A 20736-nucleotide genomic window follows, 5' to 3' on the forward strand; every position below is an offset into this window, starting at 1 on the left:
GACATAAAATCATGAATAACGAATGACAGAAAGCACATGCAGTGATTGAGTCAACCGTGATGCTTGAGAGCATGGCGGGCAGGTGCACTTGCATGTTTCGAAGGTTGTCAGTATTGTAGCTGCAGTGTGCTAGGGATTCACAGACACGCTACTGAGCCCATAGTTGTGACTGCTGTTGTCTCACCACCTGTATGTTCAGGCGTGGCCCTCAACGACCACCTAGGTTTAACGTAAAGGCACTTCAGGGACAAATCCATTGTTATCAGATCAACTGTCTCTCTAACAGTACTATGTGATTCGTTGTAAAGCATCATGTTACTTATGTCATTAAAAACGCAATGGTCCTTGGCAAATATTGTACAGTATTCACAGATACATACATTAATATTATGACACTGGCACTCGAGCAACAGAAGGGTCGACAATCGAAATCTCCGTAAATACAGTTATGTGGGCACTGTATTGACCTGTATTAGTGGTATTGTCACCTACATATAGCTGTTCATATCTTCCAGATTACCTGGTTCAGTGCGTGGACTCCCCCTATGAGACTCGTGAATCTACTGTTAACCGTAACATGGAGATGACATATGAGAAGTACAGATCAGAAAAAGACCTGTTTTGGTCTGATATACCTCACGAAAAGGCCACAATGGTGACCAAGAAGAAGAAAACTAAACGCAAGAACATGCACTTGCGGACACCTAAACTGTGGGGCAGTTTAATGCAAACACCACGACATGCATTCAGGAAGAAGAAAAAAGTCACAAGTCACCATGTCCCAAAGGTACACACACACACACACGCACGCACGCACGCACGCACGCACGCACGCGCACTCACACACACACACACATACATACATACATACTTCAATTCATCCGTGCAGGTGGATATGGGGTTGAAACGACGGCGAGTCGTCAAATTGCACTTAGCTGTTGATATGTGTTATGTCGACAGTAGTGAGTGAGTGAATTAATATTTAACGTCACATCGACAATATTTCAGCCATACCGTGACGTGAACAATCTATACATTAAACCTAAATAAACCTTTACCATAAAACGCTGTCGTCAAAGGACAGTTGTAATTCCTCAGTATGAATTCATTTTTCAACATATTTGATGTAAAAAGATATTCTATTCTTCATATGGCGCAGAAATTTGGGGTTTACATACACTTGGAAAATTAGAAATGGTACATTTGTATGCCTCTACAAAGTTTTTGGGTGTTAAACAAAACACTCCAAATATCATGATCTATGTAGAATGTGGCAGGTTTCCTTAATATCTATATATACTCTTATTGGAAAGCAATTCGGTATTGGATACATTTATTAAACATGCCAACCTATCGCTTACCCAAAAAATGTTATAGAAAGATGCTTTTATATGATAGAAATGGACAAAAAACTGTATGACTGATATAAAACAATTATTATTTTCTACTGGATTGGGATATATTTGGCATAACCAAGAAATTGGAACACATCCGGAATTCATCAAATCATTTACTCAAAGACTAAAAGATATGTATTTTCAAAACTGGCAAAAAAGATTATCTACTTCAAGCAATATCCATACCGAATTCTATCTGTCATGTTTAAATGTAAAAAAGCATAGGGTAAGTTTAAGATGCTCATCTCATGAACTTTTAATTGAGAAAGGTAGATATGTAAATACGAACAGAGAACATAGAACTTGTCAGTTATGTTATTCAAATGCAATTGAAGACGAGTATCATTTTCCTCTTGTAGGCCCTAACAACAATAATCTTCTAAGCAAATATATATATGCCCATCAAAACAGGCTTAAGTTTTCACTACTTCTAAACAGTTCAAATACTGAAGAAATTGAAAACCTGTCCATGTATATTTTCTACGCATTTGTACATAGAAAAGCGAATTTGTTCATTGAACGTGTATAAAGCAATTGTACATAGTGTACTATAGGCCTGAGGCCTTTTGAGTACCAGAATAAAAGATTGACCACCAGAGTATAACATTTGGTTTAAAACCATGTCATAATAAAATGTATCATCCAATTCAACCTATGCCTTTCCGTATGAGGCGACGTAGCAGATCGATGGTGACTTGGGAACGTTTGTTCTTTTTGTGACTGACCGTGTTTGTTGTTTAACGCGCCCCTACCTCATGATCATTGAAATAGCCTGTTGAGATTTGATTAATTCTTGTCATATAGCTGACATATTGCGCGATGAGGAGTTAGCCAAACATTTGTGTCAAACGTTGTGAAATTACCATTCACATTTCAGAAAATCTGTTCAGAAGAAGACACATCATTCCTCGGTCATGTTAGGGATGTGGTATATAGACCAACTGATGATGACACATTCCCTTTGTATGTGAAATCAAGAAACACATACAAAATATGTCTGAAAGGAAAACTGAATATGGTTCAGCTCAAAGAGGCTATTGAATACAAAGACAGCATTCCTGCAGATCTACAGATGCTGACTCATCATGGCAAACTGATACGGCCATCCACACTGAAGAACGTGCAGCCAAATGACACAATCCATGTCATTGTAAGGAACAAAGGAGGAACGAAAGGCGCTGAAAAGAAACCATTACTTAAGAAAAAAGGTGATTGATGCACTTCTTCATGGCTGAAATTTCAAATGCTTTTTCGACCAATGAACTCCAACATAAAATTTGTTTCTGAAATTCCATTTCATTTAAATACCTTTAAACGATTTGGATTTTTTTCTTATTCAAATGGAATAGATGTAAACGTTGCTTAGAAAGTACGAGGGTCAATCAAAAAGTACCTAGCCTAACTATATTCTCGATGTCCAATGTTTGAAAAGCTTCCATTATATTTCGAAGGAATCGTTACCAAAGCCATATCCAAACTTGAGTAATGTGTGGGTAATGTGGTTAACCAGATATTTGTCATCACAACACATTGGTGTACAGTATTTCTAACAATATTGCAGAAAATGAAAAACGGTAAGCCCTCAGATAATGCCAGATAAAATATGTTCAGTATAGTATTGGATGACTTCCCGTCATGATCAACAATCAAAGATTTGGACTGCCTGATTTATACTTTGTCGGGGGCTATCTCTTAAGGACACACCCATTTTAATCTTCAAAAACATTGTGTCCAGATATTCAAGCTGGCACTTTTTACAATGTATTGTGAGCTGACACTTGAGTGACCATTCAGTATTTAGTTTGAACCCTTGTCATCATGTATGCATAAGTGAAAACATTAGAATAATGTCCTTATGATTACGTCATCTGAAAGGTAGTGTCTCCAAAACAAGCTCTTTCGGTCAACATGAAGGGGGGTGGGGGTGTCACTTAAACCAGCGATTGTATTTTCAAATTGCTTATTTATGAACTTTAATATCTAAGTGTCATTCTAGGGGACTTCTATCAATCTCAAACACACAACATATTTCCTGCATATTTTGTTTCCTGAAGTTTTTCATGCATTTATTGTAGATTTTGCGGTTTTTGAGGGTACCAAGGGAAAAGGTCAACCAAAATGGGGATCGTGAGACTGGAACATAGCAAAACAAAATTGCTTGTGCTTGACAGATAATATGTAGAAAAATAAAACATAAAAATAACTGCATTTGTATCGTTTTCTTGGTGATTCTACATACGTTTTGATCGCCCCTCGTACATGAAGTTTTCTACAGTTATATATTAATTCTTGCACATTTATATAATGCGAAAGAGTATGGAAAATTAGGTACTTATTATACATAACAGTTACTACTATTGTCCCTAAATTCACTTTTTGTTAAGTGTCCAATTTGCATATTGGAGGTGTACTGCCGTGACACTTTTATATTTAATTCATATATAATATTTTTCACTACTTCTGTTTATGTTAAAGGACCAGGCTTGCCCAATACTGCAACAGAGGAAGAGGTCCAGGAGTGGCTATTACGCAGCGTGAAAGTACCTAAACAGTTGATTAAGGATGAAGTGAAATACGTAAATGGGGACATGCTCAATGAATACACAGATTCCAATGAAATGAGAGAAGAACTTGGACTTCCCATGGGACTTTGTAGGAAAATTCTATATTTGAACACCAAAGAATTTGATGATAAAACATTTGGATTGAGTAGGGAACAACTGGAATCCTTTACACCAAATCACATATGTGATTTTGCAAGAGATTCTTTTGCGGAAGACAAAAACCTCGGTAAGATTATTGAGGCTATTAAAACTGAACATATTGATGGTTTTGTAATAATGTTATATGAGAATCATGAAATGCTTGCTAAGGACTTGAATATTAAAAAGGTTTTAGGTAGGAAATTATTACTGTATGTAAAGAAGAGGATGAAGGATAGCTCAATGACTACCACAACAACAATGCACTTAAATGAAGCAAGTGACACACGACATATTCCATCCCTTGGTTTGAATCAGAGGAAGATTCCATCAGCAGCTGATACAACAAGAGAACCTTTCGCAGAACTACCTAGTCATACCCCTAATGCTTCTTCAAGTACTTCCTCACCAACTGTGGAAAGTCCTTCCATTACCTTCATACAGGAACACTTAGGATTAGATATTAAAGAATACGTTGGTGAAGATAATCCGAATGAGTACCAACTACTTGCAATTCACAGTTCCTGGGAACCAAGTCATGAACTGGCTCAAATGTTTTTATTCTGGATTTTATGCAAAGGAAACGACTTTGAGGACACGTCTAAGAGAAGGAAACTTTGGAGTTTGATTGTCCAGAATACATCGACTTGGTTACAAACTTTACCTGATAAAGTACAATCTGATTTCAAGAAAGGGAAAGGTGAATATCAATTTCAGTTCAAAGGACGAAAATCGATCCGTCTGAGCCAAGTTGGGGAAAAGATGATCAAATATGAAAACATAACTCTCAAACAAAGAGATCACTACAAAAATCATATTCTTATTTTGCCTGGAAGTACTGCTCCAGTCCAAGACCATGTGTATAGAATATATGATGGAAATTACCATTTGGAAGCTTCAATAAAGGATATCACAAACAAAATGTTTTGTATTGACGATACATTGACATGTATCAAACCTTTGAGTTTTGACCCCACTCCCTCAGAAGAAGGTGAACACCAAGAGAAGGATCTTGGTCTAACTTATTATGGTGAAATGAAGGAAAAGTATGGAATATCAACACATGTTTCTAAAACAACTGCTAATACAAAAGCCCAGGATGGAGTGTCATTTCAGAGACCAAGGCCATTTAAACTGGACAGTCTTTGCACAGTATATTTCAAGGATTATGTTATGGATGTGACAGAAAGTGGAAGTGGAATGATAACACCGTCCTTAGAATTCAAATACTTTCGATCAAGTCTTGATACTGGTAACGAAAACAGTCCAATAGAAAAATTTCTCACAGAGACTTTGCGTTTTGCCTGTGGTTGCCTTAACAGACGTCGAAATGGAACCATCTATTTTGGAATTGCTGATGAGAAACCTGTTGGTGGAATTACACGCAGGCATGGTCAGATAGTGGGGTTCCCCATCATAGAAGTTGACATTGACAGTAAAATAAAGTACGCAGATGAACTGAATGAGGCCAAATCAAAATGTTTTGACTCACCATTAGCAAACAGCGCTGCAAAGGAATGTATCAAAGCACCCGTTTTTGTGAAGGTTGCCCCTTCACCAGACCAGGTTCCATTGTTTGTTATGGAGGTTGACATAGAGCCTGATTCACGTTTTTGCGAAGGCATAATTTTCAAACTGGATTTATCGAAAATATGTGGGAAGAAACAGAGACCATTCCTGTTTGTTCGTGATGGACCCGAAACAAAAAAGATTGGTACTGATGCAGAAGAACTACACTTTGTAGACAAATTGAAGGAATGGGACAATAAGCGCAAATTTGAAGAAGAACGGTCAGTTGATAGACATTGGTCCGATCAAAATGATCACAAATATTTGGCTGAAAAACTCTGTCGTAAATTATGCAAAACTAGCAACCAAATTGATTCTTCACTCTGGCCAATTCTAATTTCTAGCAAGCCACCAGATGCATTAAAGTCATCACTGTTTACTTCTCTTAGTTTCATCTCAAGCATTCCTTGGTGTGCAGTTTTTGATTTTGATGAGGAATCGTTTAGAAATGGGATGTGCAAGCATTTTTTCAACAGTACACAAACAACTCTAACAAACGGAGACATATTCCGAGATGTTGAGAACAACAACATTTTGAGAGAACGATTAAAACTCCCAGAAAACAATGTGCTGATATTTTGCAATGGGCGATCTGAATTTCGAATGCCTCACCTCACAAAACATGAGTGGAAAAAAGAATACTCCCCAAACGTTAAAGGAGCAATAAACTTTTTTCAGCAAAAATCAGTTATTCCACCTGGAAGAACTATTGCGGTGTTTTTACTCTTTGCAACGGATTTTCATGGTTTCTTGGATATCTTTGGAGAGATGACAACATTCTTTGGAAGTGAAAACATTGTACTTATTTGTGAAGAAATAGGCGTATTTCAAGAATTTCAACGCATGGCTTTAGTTCAAGAAATTGTCGAGAAAGAAGACATTGAACGGAATTGTGTTGTTGGCATGACGTGGGAGCAGACCAGTACTTCTATCAACAATCTAATAGGTGTTGACAAACAAACTGTAACATCTATACCAACCAGCAGTGGAGCACCTGTAACAGCTGAACTAAAATTTCTAGAAAGCATCGACAGTTTACAACTTTTGAGTTACTCACAATGCGAGGACAAAACATTTGAAAAACTATCTGATAGACAAACATTTAGTAGAATGAAGGAATTGAAGTTTTATCAAGGTAACAGGGTTGAGTGGTGGAATTTCTTTTTTGACGGACATGTCATGGAAAGACATTGCTTTCGTAGACTGAAATCTAAAGTTTTTGATGCCCTCAGTGGAGAAAAAGCAGACAAAATATCAAGAATTGTGCCTATATTTCTTCATCATGAACCGGGTGCAGGCGGTTCAACTTTAGTAAGGCATGTCCTTTGGGAGTTTCACAAGGAGTTCAGATGTGCAATCATCACAAAACTGGAGGAAAAGACTGCTTTAGACATACTTTCATTGTGGCGTTATAAAGAAAAGGACATCAAATACGCCAGACCTCTGTTGCTACTTATTGACTCAATAGTGGAGCAAAAGTTAGAGTTGCATGACATCCATCACCTCGTGACAAAAGAATCTTGGAAAGTTGATAGCCACATGAGATCCCCTATATGTGTTTTCCTCGTTTGCAAAAGAGATGAAACCCTAAATATGCCTCAGCGAACTCTACGACAAGAGGTATCTGAGAATGAATACCTGCTGCAGAAGGTAGAAGACGGTGAAAAAGACTGGTTGACCATGAAGATACAGCAACTAGAAGACACAAGCAGGGATTTGGGTCTCACACATTTCAAAGGAGAATATTTTATTTCCTTCATGATTCTACATTCAGACTTTAAACAGGATTTTCTCAGAGATACAATTCGCAGTTTGATGAGCCGAATGGAGTTTGAGGACAAGTCATTCAAGCTGCTGGCTTATGTTGCCCTTATCATATCATTTGTAAGTCCCCCAAATGGGGGTGCAGCCATAGCGATTCCTGTTGAATGTTGTAGTGAACATATGGGATTTAACTCCAGGATGAACAACCAGTCCAGAAATCTTTCCCTTTGGGAAAACCATCTTGAAGGCCCTTTAAAAATATTATTGATAATTGAAGCAAAAGAAAATGGCAGCGGAAAACAGATACGAATGGCTCATCAAAATCTGGCAAAAGCTGTGATAGAATGCATTCAATCTAAATATTTTAAGAATGATCTAGCCAGTATTGCTACTGCTTTCCTTGACTCAGATCTACTCAAAACTTCTTCCTTTGCCAAAAAATATTTACATCGGCTATGTGTTGAAATGCTCATACGACGAAAAAAGGAAGAATATGAAGATGGTGAAAATACAAAGTTCAGTCCACTTATTGAAAGCATTATTAGTGAAACTAAACTGTATTCAAAGGGTGCAAACGTTTTAGTTAAAGGATTTGAGCTGATGCAAGATGGTTTCATTGCTCATCAACTGGCACGTTTACATCTTCATCACAAAGAATACATTTTGGCCAAAGAGTGGGCACAAAAGGCAGTGGCACTGGATCCAAAGAGATCCACCTTCTTACACACGTTTGGATGTGTCTACAAACATCACTTTCTGAATCTGAAGTTGTGGGAATCAACAGATAAGAGAAAACCAGACGATCCCAGTACGACAGATGCATTAGATATGGCACTAGGTGCATTAGGCCATTTCCAAAACGCAAGCACGTGTGACAAATATGAGAAGAACCTCTTGGCATATTTCGATACTCTTTCAACAGTCAATTGCATTGCTAGATTTCTCTGTGAAATTGTTAACATTGGCACACCTGATGTTGTTCACAGATATTTGACTGAAGACAGTTACTCTCCAGAATCTACTGCATCCTGGGAAAACTACCATTCAAGACTTAAGGCTTTGTATGACACAGCCATGGGTGCAGTCGGTGTGTTAGATGAACATATTTACTACAGTCAATGTTCTTATGTATCTAAATATAGCCATCAACAAAATGAAGAACACAGAAATTCGAGGATTATTAAGAAACGTCTTCCTGACTCCTTTCAGGATTTTGTAAAGTTCTTTTGCCAAAGAGAAAACACAAATGATCCACCATCCTATATCAGATCGGATGTACTCATGGACGGATGGCATAGAAGGTGTGTTGTGGCTCTGCATGGAAAGAGGCTGGTAGATGTCTTCAAAATTGCCTTCCCTAAAACTGAACAGATACACGAGAGTGTGCACTACAAGGGGAACGCTAAGAAAAATAGGAAAGGAGAAAAGCCTGTTCCCTCTGATAGCCTATGGAGGATTCAAACACATTTAAAGAGCATAAAAGATAAAAGTGCGGAAGACTGTTTGACTCTTATAGCTGTTAACCTTGCTCTGGCTGAACTAAAAGCTGCAAAGCAAACAAGTGTTTCAGAACTGTATGGGTATTGTCTTCAGATAATACGCACAGAAAGAAGAGGAATCGCGTTAAGCATGGCCTATCTTTATATTGTGATGTTTCTGTGGCCACAGGTGAAACAAGTAGTAGCATATGATCACACACTGATGAAGGAGGCTATGAAGTTCTTGTTTGATGAATTCAGAGCAACCAAACAGCGAAAACCAAGAGGTGAAAATGAGTTATTCAAACGAGAAAACAATATTTTTCAGAGCATTGCTCTATTCTATTTAGCTAAAGGTAGAGGTCTGTCATCATTTTCCTATCACCTCTCGCCCCTGTTCCTTAAAAGGAAACAACAAGAAGAAATGTGGGAAAGCTACCAAGTTAGAGAAAAGCTACAGTTAGTACGAGGCTACACAAGACTAAAACCAAACAGTGGCACAATAAGTGTTATCGTGGACTTGAAAGACTTTGACATAGATGAAGAGCTAGAATTACGAAATTTCAAATGCAGGCGACCGGAAATGACTGAGAGACCGATTTCATTCTACCTGGGATTTTCATTGTCTGGCCCTGTCGTGTGTTACATATGCCCTGAAGAAACGTCTATGGATCAATGGCAACTTGCTTCAGCCTATGTCGATTATTCCGTATTCCCAGAGGAAAAGCTTCGGCAGTTGCTGAAAGACATAGAGAAAATCAAGGCAAAAAGAATCCGGCGCTCAGAGGAGGTAAATATGCACTCCATTTACTAATTAACAATATCATTATTGTTAATACATCCTTCATAAAAGATATACATTCACTATGTGTGATATCATTATGAGAAACTATATTTTTGGAGAGAGATGAGATAGTTTTATGAACTTTTATTAAACTCTGTGTTGGACGTGTGAATCTACATATGCTGTGATATGTATATGTGGCATCGTATCCCTCCTAATTTCAGACAGACCTCTTGAAGGACGAAGCAGCAATCAATGAAGCACTATTTAGATATGAATCGGAAGAAGCCATCATTGACTAAAACCTGTGACATATAAAACGCCTGGATGATATGAAAAACAGGTTTTGTACTTAATTCCAAGAGTGTGCAGTTTGGTGAGTGAGTGTCTTTAATTCCTCCCTGATAAATAGGAGATATAATGAGGTGAGGCTGGAAAATGTTTGAGTTAATGAGGTGAAAGGGAGAGTTTATGTCTGATGATGTCCAAAATGTCCAACCTTGATCGCAAGTGACTTGTTGTCAAAGTGAAGTTCATGTCCACCAAGGAGAGCTAGAGTTTGACTCTCAGGGTCCATAGTGTCCAGTGTCACATATGTGTCAGGTCTAAAGACGCCAAGTACGGACTTCCACATGATCTCTCTGCTCAAGAGAACAGATGTAGGGCCAGGTTGTCCAGAGTCACAGTGAGGACACCAGCTTGCAACTATGGGTGTGGCAATCAGGCGAAGCAAGCGGTAGTATTCACTTCTGTGTTTTGGGTCGTACTTGCTGAGGACCCACAGATAGTGGGGAGAGAAGTAGCTGTGTAGCTGCGAGAACACGTGCAGGTCAGGGTCGTCGTTAAGTCTATGTCTCGGCGAGTTGGCTTCAAATGTTAGCACTGCTTCCTTAGCGCGATGTTTCCAGGAATGTTTAGAAACTCTCAGACCGTTGTATGCAGAGTTCAGAAGGTTAGAGATATCGTAATGTCCACAGCCGCGCTGATCTGTGTTGTTCAGGTGGCAGATGGAGAATCGAAAGAGGACAACAGCTTTAACTGTGCACGGACTTGGATAAGTAACATTTCGGCCAAAGAGGATGATCTAACTGATTCATTCTTGAGACCAATGTGCGACATGTCATCATTCATTGTTAACGAAGAGACAATGGATGAAAACCAAAACTGTTGTATTGTTAAAATATGTTAGTCAATTATGCATAATATTTTGAAAACGACTTGATAATGAGTAAGTGAAATTCGAAAAACTCGTCAGAACTACCGTTTGTGAGCGTTTATTTTCGCAGTCAAAAAATATCATGCACTATGACAATTATTATTGACAGTGACATTTTGTAATTTAACAAACATTTGGTGTTTATAGATTATCAATTAATATGGGTTTAAACAAACAAGGGCAATGTGTTTATTGCAAGTATATTATCAGTTGTTTTTTGTGTATATCATAGAATTATAGTCATCGACCTCACACAAAGTTAATGCATTCGGTGTCACTATTCCTCTCAAAATCATTGAGAGATGACAGTGTTTAGAGTACATTTCGAAAGTGCTCAGTGTAATCATTATTGATATTGTGTTTGCGATAACATCTATAACATCATCATTACTTCGTTATGTAATGTCTTTCTCTTATTGAAAATATAAATACTCTGATTCCATTATTGTCAGAGCATCTTGTCTTTAAGTGTCCAATATCAAGAACATTTGTTTCTTAAAGAGCTTAAAGATGTTTTCGCCATGAAGTACAGTAGCAGCCTAATGCAGTGTCCTACTGGTGTAGAACAATGTAAAGAATTTTCATTAAAAGCAATTTGTAGACAATCACTATTTCACACACACACACACACACACATATACAGGGAATGTGTGAAACCACGGATTTCACGTAATCCCTAAAAGAGTCAGTGATTTCATGAAATCCCTGTTACCCCCAGGGATTTCATGTATTTCTTAAAATTTCCAGGCATTTCATGAAATTACTGAAATATTAGCTCAGGGATTTCATGAAATCCCTGTAAGCCTTTATTGAAAAAGAGAACACCAAATTTATAATGCGAGTACAGAGTATATGCGGATAAAATTTATTTGTTTGGACAAGATAGACTGTTATGATACAAGCTATTACACTTCAGTAGCACTTTAAACATTTACAACGTATAGATTTACATTGGTTAGGATCACAGTTACATTTCTGGAAACCCTGACCACCACAATTCGACTCGAAAATCACAGCTGCGTGGAGAAACAGTTCTTTGTCCATTGCCACAACATTCGTAGAGTGAAGACGCTGAGGACAAACACGAAATATGTGCTTTGACAAAATACCTTTTCCTTCTCAATGGCCTAATCTGTTTATGCTTAAACGTCTATTTTGAATAAAGAAAAGCATTTTTTTTTTAAAACCTCGCTAAATTTTTAAATGCTATTTCACAGTAAAATGTTGAGCCTTTCCGTACGGAATTATGAGAGACACCTGTGCCACAATATACAGAGTATAATATAAGAATATTAAAAAATGCAATGAAAAGGGTACAAGTTACATTAAGAAGATATATACAAATTTGTAGTACGCTTTTAAAGAATATTGAGGCAGGTTTGGGCGGATAAAAACGACACACCTGGACAAACTAGAAATAAAGATTAACTCTTTCAACATACACAGATTGAAAAGACTTGTACATTAGATAAAAGTTACAATCCCTCATCAGCATACAAAAGACAATGCAATAAAACATGACACTCATCTTCAATAAAATCTTTACAGTAAAAGCAAATTCTTTCAGTTTCGATTCTAAGCGAAATCGCTAAAAACAACCTCTGTAACTTTTGAAACTACAAAAGGAATATTGATACTCAACGTTGATATCCTTATATCAACACCCAACGACAAATTATTAATCATAACAATAAGATGCACTAGCAAGTGTGATGCCGCGATTTCAACACAATTAGTGCCAGTTAAATTAGGAAGCATCCAGGAAATGTGCCAACAAGATTAGTGCCAGTTGAAATAGGATTAACAGGATTAAGTACTTTCCCTGCCTGGTCATTTAAGTTGTTCTTGTAGGACACATCCCATTCTGCATAATCTGTATTTCATTGGTTATTGTAGGTTACACCCATTTTTGTATCAGTCAACGAATCATAACCTCTTCCTTGTTTCAAATTTAGATATATTGTAACAAACTCCAATTATTTGTCAGTAGGGTTTAGACTCCCAACACAGGTCAGCTCAAGCCCCCAGCCCAGAGGGTTGTACCGACTCTCTGTGGCCACCCCATGTTATTCCATTCTTGTAAATAAAATTGTGATTAGATTCTTGTGACTTCGGACTCTTTGCTGAGTCAATTCCCCTAAGCAGACCAGCACGCGAGTTAGATAAGGGGTTTCACCAGAACCCTCACTTGGACCCAAGACCCTTATCATAATATTATAAAAGATAATCTATACAGATGTCATTTGTCAAAGCATCAGCTGGAATATTATCGAAACCCGGTGATTTCCCTCTCTTAGCTTGACATAGTGTCATCAGTAAATAGTAAAGTTTTCAACTCCTAAGACCTAAGGGATGAAATGAGACTCAACAGTAAAGTCGTAAGTAAATCAACTTGCTACCCCGACTCAAGGTAGTAATTAGCCAAAAAGGTCATCGGTAAATTGTCAAAGTTTTCAACTCCTAAGACCTAAGGGATCAAATGAGACTCAACAGTAAAGTTTTAAACTACAAACATTAATTTCACACATTCACTGATATCCTAACAGGGAATGTGTGTAATGAGACACCATGAAAATCAGTAATTTCATGAAATCCCTTGAAATTTTAGGGAATACATGAAATCCCTGGGGGTCACAGTGATTTCACGAAATCACTGAATCTTTTAGGGATTACGTGAAATCCCTGGTTTCACACATTCCCTGTAATATATACACACATATACACAGACGCAAGTGTTTACGCGTGACATATACACTATCAAGTACAACAGTATCCCAGTGAGGTATATATTAGCAAGAACATGTGCATCTTAGTGAACTATCTATCATCAAAAACCTGTTTATCATTTTCAAGAACATTGATCCTGTTTCCTTACGATGTAGCTTGTTATTGAAACAAAAAGAAGTGTTTTGAAATAACCAATCATTGGCGTGCCATTTGACACAGGCCCCAGGTTATGGCGGTAACAAAGACATACAAAATGCTAAATAAAACGAAACAGGTAATCGTTGTTTATCACAAAGTTCTTACAGATTACACACACTCGAGATTTGATATATATTACATAATAAGAACACGATCATCATAACAAACTAAAACAGGGTTTAAGGATGATTTTGAAATCAACTCCTTGTTTGGATGAAAGATTTAAGTTTATCAGTTTGTTTCAACATCTGATAGAAAGGAAAAAGTCGACCAGGGTGTAGGTGTAGTCAAATGTTATCTAGGTCAGTCAAAAATGTATGTGATACATTCAGAAACATATTTGGATATAAACTGTTAAGTTTGCTAATAAGCAGTTCTGAAATAAGTTCTGAAGTTATTTAACAGAGATCTGAGTATAAACATTTAATGTTGTCATTGTTGGCTTGGTTTGAAAATAGTTACAGTTTTGGTGACCGCCTACGTGGTGTAGTGGTTTGAGCGTCCGCCCGGAGAGCGGAAGGTCGCGGGTTCGATCCCCGGCTGCGTCAAACCAAAAGACGTTAAAATATGGTACTTGTTCGTCCCTGCCTGGTGCTGGGCATGAATGGGTAAAACAAGGATTGGTCGGCCCTGACTCAGTATAATGTGTCTGGGTGGGGTATTCATGCTTAACTGCAGCATGGTATCTCAGTGAGCTAGCACTAAAAACCCACGACATTAAACCACATTTCATCTCCCTCACCTCAGTTTTGTTGAGTGTTAAGTCAAAGACAAAATACTTCGTATTTTATGCTTATTTTGTCTCTGTAGTACTGTTCGTGTTCTCGTAGAGGACCAACCAGACCTACATAGTCATTTACTGGCATTGATTCATGAGGTTTGTGGCTTCCACCATAGGACAAAATTCATTGCGCAAAAAAATTCAAAAACTTTCAACAATCATTGCACAAGGCTTCATTTTATTTGGATAGCCTTTAAGCTACATAGACTATGGACTATAGAATGTTACATATTATTCCCACTAAGTGGGAAACATAACTGACTGATGACTGGTGACTAATTCTTATCTTGGCCTTCAGATGTGATTTTACAAATTGTCAAAAGGTTCAAAACTCTTTAATGAAAAACTTAATTTTCTCAAGTGTTATTCAACTATTTGTAACAAATGATGCAAATTACCGATATTGACATCTACACGGAGGAAGCATTTTTACATGATAACGTTTGTTTCTTTTATGAAAATGAACCAGAATCATCGATGCATGTTTAAACAGAATGCGACTCATTTTGAACATCTCGAGAACACTGTCCTTATAATAGTTTGCCTTTTGAAATTAAGTTTGATGAATTCCAAGTACATTTGGCTCTCAGTGACAAGACTCTAAAGAATAATTAATCATAATTATTCGTATAAAAGACATTTTTTTCAAAGAAGTAACCTGATCATTAAGACATATTCGTAATGGGCGCGGTGGGCCAGCTGACTAAGGCGCCAGTGCTATTAAATCCCAATCAAATTTATTAAATATGGAGGAAAATAAAAGAATTCATGGCTGAAAATAAACTTAATAAAATGTTTACATATTTAGTTTGGCATGCACTAGGTCTGTATTTGTCCGGTTTTTCTGCACAAATGAGTGTGCTTCAAATGTTGTTTTTAAATAGAACAAACCATAATTCAAGGGAGTTTGTGACTACGATCCTGATGGAAGGACTGAAAAGCTACATTCCTCTGTATACCAGTGGGGTCTTTTATGACTTTTTTTTGTGTTAGAACATATTCATCAGGTATACCCGCGTATTTAACTCATTTATTCACGTTTGAGACGAAATTGGATTATCTACAACGAATTTGTTTTGTACAAAGACTCGTGTTTTCAAACGTAATGCTTAAGTAATAAGAAAGACTGCATGTATTTGTACTTTACGTATCTAAGTAGCGTAAAATAATTTTCCTTCGAGGTGGGTTTGCAAGTTCCAGGTCATTCAAAGAATATTTATGCATTCCAGTGCTTAAAGCGTAGTTGATTTGCCTTCTTTAAATTTTGATGTAATGTACCAAGCTTTGTCGCGGGCTGAAGGGTTAGTATGCATTCTGCTTGGGAACCATTTAGATAACAGTTTAAGTAACATAGTTACCTTAACTCGCTTTGGTTCCTTGTATGGTGACTTATGTGCTGGTAATCTATAGTCTGTTTCTAAACTGTTTTGCTATGTATAGTTATATCTTCTTAAGGGTACATATAAAGTTTAATACCCTTGTCGACTTTGTCCTATACACTTCTAATGTAAGTATCCATGGACCCTAGTATGGTGATCTACCTTCAGTTGTTTGTGATCTATAGCCCGTTTTTATTTTGTATTGTCTATAGTGATTTAATTTTATGATAGCGTACTAGTTTGTATATCTGTGATGCTCTAGTATTTTTACTGCCCTGCAATGACAGTTTTTAACGTTCTACATTTATTGATTTTGATATTGTTCTCTTGTATTGACTTGTTCTCGTCACGATATGGCTGAAATATCGCCCATGTGACGTTAAATATCAACTCAGTCACTCACTAATATAAGTATCATTGTAAATAACGTGTTCTTGTAATAAAGTATCCCTGAGGTGACTTAAAACGACTCACTCAGTCACTCCAGTGATCATTTCAAGGTATAAATATTTTGTTTCTACGCATATTTCGATTCTTGTTCCAGTATTTGTGTTTGTAATTAAATATGTTAATCTCCATTGATTTTCTTGTGATTTCTTTCTCTTATAACGACACGGAGGCTGAGAAGGATTTGGTTTAAAATGACGACATAATTCCTTTTGGAAATTAAATTTAAATTATGTGAAAGGAAAGGGCCTTTGAAATCTGCGTTTGTACTCAAGAACTATTACAAAACCTACAGAATTTGTTTTTTTCTAACAAGACGGTTGGGTGCAATATGTACTGAGAGTAACAAATATAGGAACACATGAAAATTCAAGTGTTCCTTTAATATTTCCTAGTTTTCATCACCAGCTTTGAATAGCGTTGTGAGAGGAAATCTGAGAACAAATAAAGGAAAACTGCCATGAAGTGGTGTTCCCTTATTTGTTTCCCTTAGTATATATAAAATTGGAACATCCTCATACATCAGTGCTCAAAGAGCGCAACAGACCATTTTTTTCATTGACTCGTAGTATGATATGAAAACAAAAATTAAATCTACTGTTTGTTTTTGTTATATAATCCCGCATTTGGCAAAAATACCTGTACGACGACTTCTTGTAAATACTGGAATCTAACGGACCAGACAAACCAGTGATCGATCCATTTTGTCTCCTCTCACAACCAGCACAGATTGGTGAGCACTTATTCAGGGCCACTCACGCACGTACACACACACTTACAGGTATGTCAATGCTAAGGCGCAGTATTTTTTAAAGCTACGTTAAAATCCATTTCGCCGCTCTTCACTTAATCAATGTGATGCATTTTCGTATGTGTCATTGCCGAGCTGGGTAAGAACGAGTGCCATCTTTTAACGTCTTTTGGGGATCCAGGTTCGAACCGAACTTCTGCTCTCCTATCAGATCCACTATCCACTAGATCACGGTCACTTTGCATGTACATATTAATGTTTGTGTTAAAAGACGAGGACAACATACATGCCAAGAAATTTATTTCTGAACCCCTGTATAAAATTAGAAAAAAGAATTTAAACAATATTCCTGCAAATTTCTGTTTTATGAGCACTGATACGTCTTGCACGTGCAGGCTGTTGGCATTAGCATGGTTACCTTGGTGATCCTTTCACCGTAGGCCAACCCAGCACAGTACGCCCACACCCCTGTCTGTCTGTAGCTGGCCTCACAACGGCTAATTGTACCATAGCTTGCTTTGGCCGAACACCCATGTCTGAAAAATGACAAAATACCTTCAGCTTCTATATACATACAAAAGAAAACACTTGTTTGATTGGTCGGTTTATAAAGAAACTGCTAATTATATAAATTATTCAGCTACACTCTATCTGTCTAGATCCTACTGGCTTTGCTATACACTGGTTGGTGTGATCAGTCATCTAAATTTCACATCTTTCTACAATTTCACCAAAAAGGCCTCTTCCAGATAAACAATATTTCCCTGCGTTCAATAAATGTTAGGGATCTAATTAAGTCAGATCTTTAATTTCAATACAACTCTGTCTACGTTCTCATCAGACTCCACTTCCAGTTCGTGTTAGGTAAAAAAGTGGAAACCTAGATTTCTCACTAGCTCAACTTGAGTGCCAAATCTCCCTCACTAACTTGGAACACACTGATTTTCATACAAAACCATGTCTGTACAAGTATGGCCCTGGAATGTTTAATGCTGCATTTCTTTTATGAATGTGAAGACCAAAGCCAACACCAACCCGCAGTTGTAGAAGCTGACGTCTTGGTACACGGGGTTGATGACCCAGCAGTAGTTGTTGTAGGAGTAGAAGCGTCTCAAGGTCAGGGACTGTCCTTGGCAGCCATCAGAGTAGGCTGCTTGACGTTTAAATCTGTAATTGTGAACACCCAAGTTGAGACGGAAGGTTGTAGTGTAATATGGATATGAAATATTTACACAAGATATTCATGCAAATGAAGTTCGTCGAGACATATGTTGGCCTATGAGACTCTAAAAATCAATTCGCATAAGGTTAGATGAGAATTTCTTACCTCTGTCGCTGTCTTCCAAACATCTAAAACCTGTATTTGCACACTTAACCATTCATCGGAATAAGCTAAACTGGCATGCACATGTATCTGGAAATGTGCATCATATATATTTGTTCTTTTTTATTATTACTTTCTCGTTAGGAACAAACACAAGCATACCTTTGTCCATGTATGGCCATGTGTGGCTGGAGGTTGTATTTACCCCTGAATCGACCACCAGTTCCTAAATCAAATATGGCGGCTCTGATCTTTGGTCGTTGCTCAAGTTCGAAGATGATATCATGTCTGAAAATTAAGTACAATCAATAGCTGCAGCTGGGCATTAACAATCAAGTCTGGAACAGATAATCACTGGATTATCTGGACTGAGACAAAGATGACAAAGAATCAAAATAAAACCATAATGAACTTCTTTTTAAGCGCAATAACTCTGCAAAGATAACAAGAGAGAAAGGAAAAACTAAGTGAAATATACGAATGCTGTTGAACATTAACATTCTATAGATAAATGTGGGTAGTAGTGTGTTCGGCCTCTTCGTGGTATTCCAGCCGAATCAAACTATGGTACCCTAGGTTAACGCGTCACGCACTGGACCCATGTCAGGTGTATCAGAGCTGCGAAGATGAATACAGCGAGGTGTTTCACTTACTTTGGGTAGCTGTAAGACAAGTGAGAGAACTGATACAGAACATAAGGCTCTGGCTGGAGGCCGCACTTGAGGATAGCAGCGTTGACAACAGGGGCTGAAACAACAGCGGTCTTTAGACTAGGAGACGTTGTCAGGGCGCTGGATGAAGCGGAGAACGGCTCGGGAAAATCTGGATGTGGCATAGCAGGGAAGTCGGGTTTAAGGGAAGCTGCGCTAGGTATAATGTCCTTGACAATACCAGAAGCTGGAGGAGCTTTGGGAAATGTGGAGGCTGGTAAAACGTCATGGACGATAATGTTTGAGCTTGGGACGACGTCATGAACAACGTTTTCGGAAAATGATTTAGGTATGATGTTATGGATGACGTCGTGAACGATAGCATCAGATCCGGATTCAGGTACAACGTCGCGAACAACGTCTACCACATCAGATGATAAACCTGTGACAACATCTACCACACCACTATTGCCGGGATCGGGAACAACATCTTTTACAACGCTGTTTGACTGTGGATCGTGGACAATGTGGATACCGTCACCACCATGGACATCGACAGGGTCTTTAATAAAGTCGCCATTTCCACCTACAGCGGAGTGATCAGGCACAACGTCGATGACATCACCTGGATTCGGTCCAAAATGTCCCAAGTCTCTAGGATGAATCTGGGAAGACACGATTCCAACGAGGACAGACACCAGTAGAACGTATGCCTGCAACAGTTTAGGGATAACAATCATGATTTTATTCGAGACATTGAAATCTTGTAAATTTGCATTTTGTGGAAATATGAGTTGTAAAATTGAGTTAACTTGGTGTGAAATGTTATTGCAGTCATCCACGCCGGTGTTGTCAGTGCCGGCCACAGGCTCTCTAGACACTGTTACAACTACACCATGGAGGCGATCGTATTGTTGTAATATTCTTCCTATAGGAACAGAAGGTTTGTTACTTTGAAAACGCGATCAAATAATACACTATATAATTCAGACTTGTAAAGGTCAAAGACTGTATCACTGTTTTCCCGCCACTACCAAGCTACCACGTCATCTGATCAAAGCGGGGCGGTGGGTAGCCTAATGGTTAAAGCGTTCGCTCGTCACGCTGAAGACCCGGGTTCGATTCCCCACATGTATGGGTACAATGTGTGAAACCCATTTGTGGTGTCCCCTGCCGTGATATTGCTGGAATGGGGCTAAAAGCGGCGTAAACATGAACTCACTCTGATCAAAGCGGCGTTTTACACATATGTCAGCTGCATTTGGTCAAGCATTATCAGTGTTAGAAACGCTATTTAGTAGTGTGGCATTAATAATGCTTTCTCACCTTTTTAACATTGACAAAAACTTTATTTGTCAACAGCCTCTAAATGACGCAATACAACTAAACAACACGTCTTCTCCATTATAAGATACATAATTATCCAAAACACGTAAACCAAAATATGAACATTATTTAGGAACTGGAAGTGGCCACTCATTAAACGGTGGGGTCACCAAAGACATGCATTTGGGACAGGTATAATATTGTAGCGAATCTTCAGTCGTTTATGAAACATTTAACATAGTT

The 20736-nt window shown here is 37.9% G+C and overlaps 3 protein-coding genes across 3 annotated transcripts in view; 2 read left to right on the forward strand and 1 right to left on the reverse strand.

Annotated features, from left to right (window-relative positions):
- The first annotated feature begins 509 nt into the window (after window positions 1–509).
- On the forward strand, window positions 510–4803 carry LOC124282162. The gene is made up of 4 exons (XM_046718122.1): window positions 510–787; window positions 2275–2605; window positions 3873–4721; window positions 4790–4803. Exons 1-4 carry the CDS (start codon window positions 578–580, stop codon window positions 4801–4803), a joined length of 1404 nt encoding a protein of 467 aa, XP_046574078.1. The 5' UTR covers window positions 510–577.
- On the forward strand, window positions 4680–11421 carry LOC124282179 (sterile alpha motif domain-containing protein 9-like). The gene is made up of 2 exons (XM_046718146.1): window positions 4680–9700; window positions 9919–11421. Exons 1-2 carry the CDS (start codon window positions 4862–4864, stop codon window positions 9994–9996), a joined length of 4917 nt encoding a protein of 1638 aa, XP_046574102.1. The 5' UTR covers window positions 4680–4861; the 3' UTR covers window positions 9997–11421.
- The window catches only part of LOC124282163 (von Willebrand factor A domain-containing protein 5A-like), a 29871-nt gene continuing 19298 nt past the window's right edge, over window positions 10164–20736 (reverse strand). Inside the window, exons 17-21 of the mRNA XM_046718123.1 lie at window positions 19171–19880; window positions 18680–18805; window positions 18229–18360; window positions 17612–17729; window positions 10164–10505 (exon numbers count right to left, since the gene is read on the reverse strand). Coding sequence (XP_046574079.1) covers window positions 10164–10505; window positions 17612–17729; window positions 18229–18360; window positions 18680–18805; window positions 19171–19880 — 1428 coding nt within the window. The remainder of the gene's footprint in view (window positions 10506–17611; window positions 17730–18228; window positions 18361–18679; window positions 18806–19170; window positions 19881–20736) is intronic.

Source organism: Haliotis rubra, unplaced genomic scaffold (assembly GCF_003918875.1).
Source record: "Haliotis rubra isolate DU_JTF1 unplaced genomic scaffold, ASM391887v1 Scf294, whole genome shotgun sequence".
Taxonomy (NCBI): Eukaryota; Metazoa; Mollusca; class Gastropoda; order Lepetellida; family Haliotidae; genus Haliotis; species Haliotis rubra.

Excerpts from the sequence above, each read along its gene's own strand:
- LOC124282179 (XM_046718146.1), top strand. The coding sequence starts at position 4,862 with ATGATCAAATATGAAAACATAACTCTCAAACAAAGAGATCACTACAAA. Across the intron at positions 9,701-9,918 it reads GAATCCGGCGCTCAGAGGAG|ACAGACCTCTTGAAGGACGA; the intron begins GTAAATATGCAC and ends TCCTAATTTCAG.
- LOC124282162 (XM_046718122.1), top strand. The coding sequence starts at position 578 with ATGGAGATGACATATGAGAAGTACAGATCAGAAAAAGACCTGTTTTGG. Across the intron at positions 788-2,274 it reads CAAGTCACCATGTCCCAAAG|AAAATCTGTTCAGAAGAAGA; the intron begins GTACACACACAC and ends TTCACATTTCAG. Across the intron at positions 2,606-3,872 it reads ACCATTACTTAAGAAAAAAG|GACCAGGCTTGCCCAATACT; the intron begins GTGATTGATGCA and ends TTTATGTTAAAG.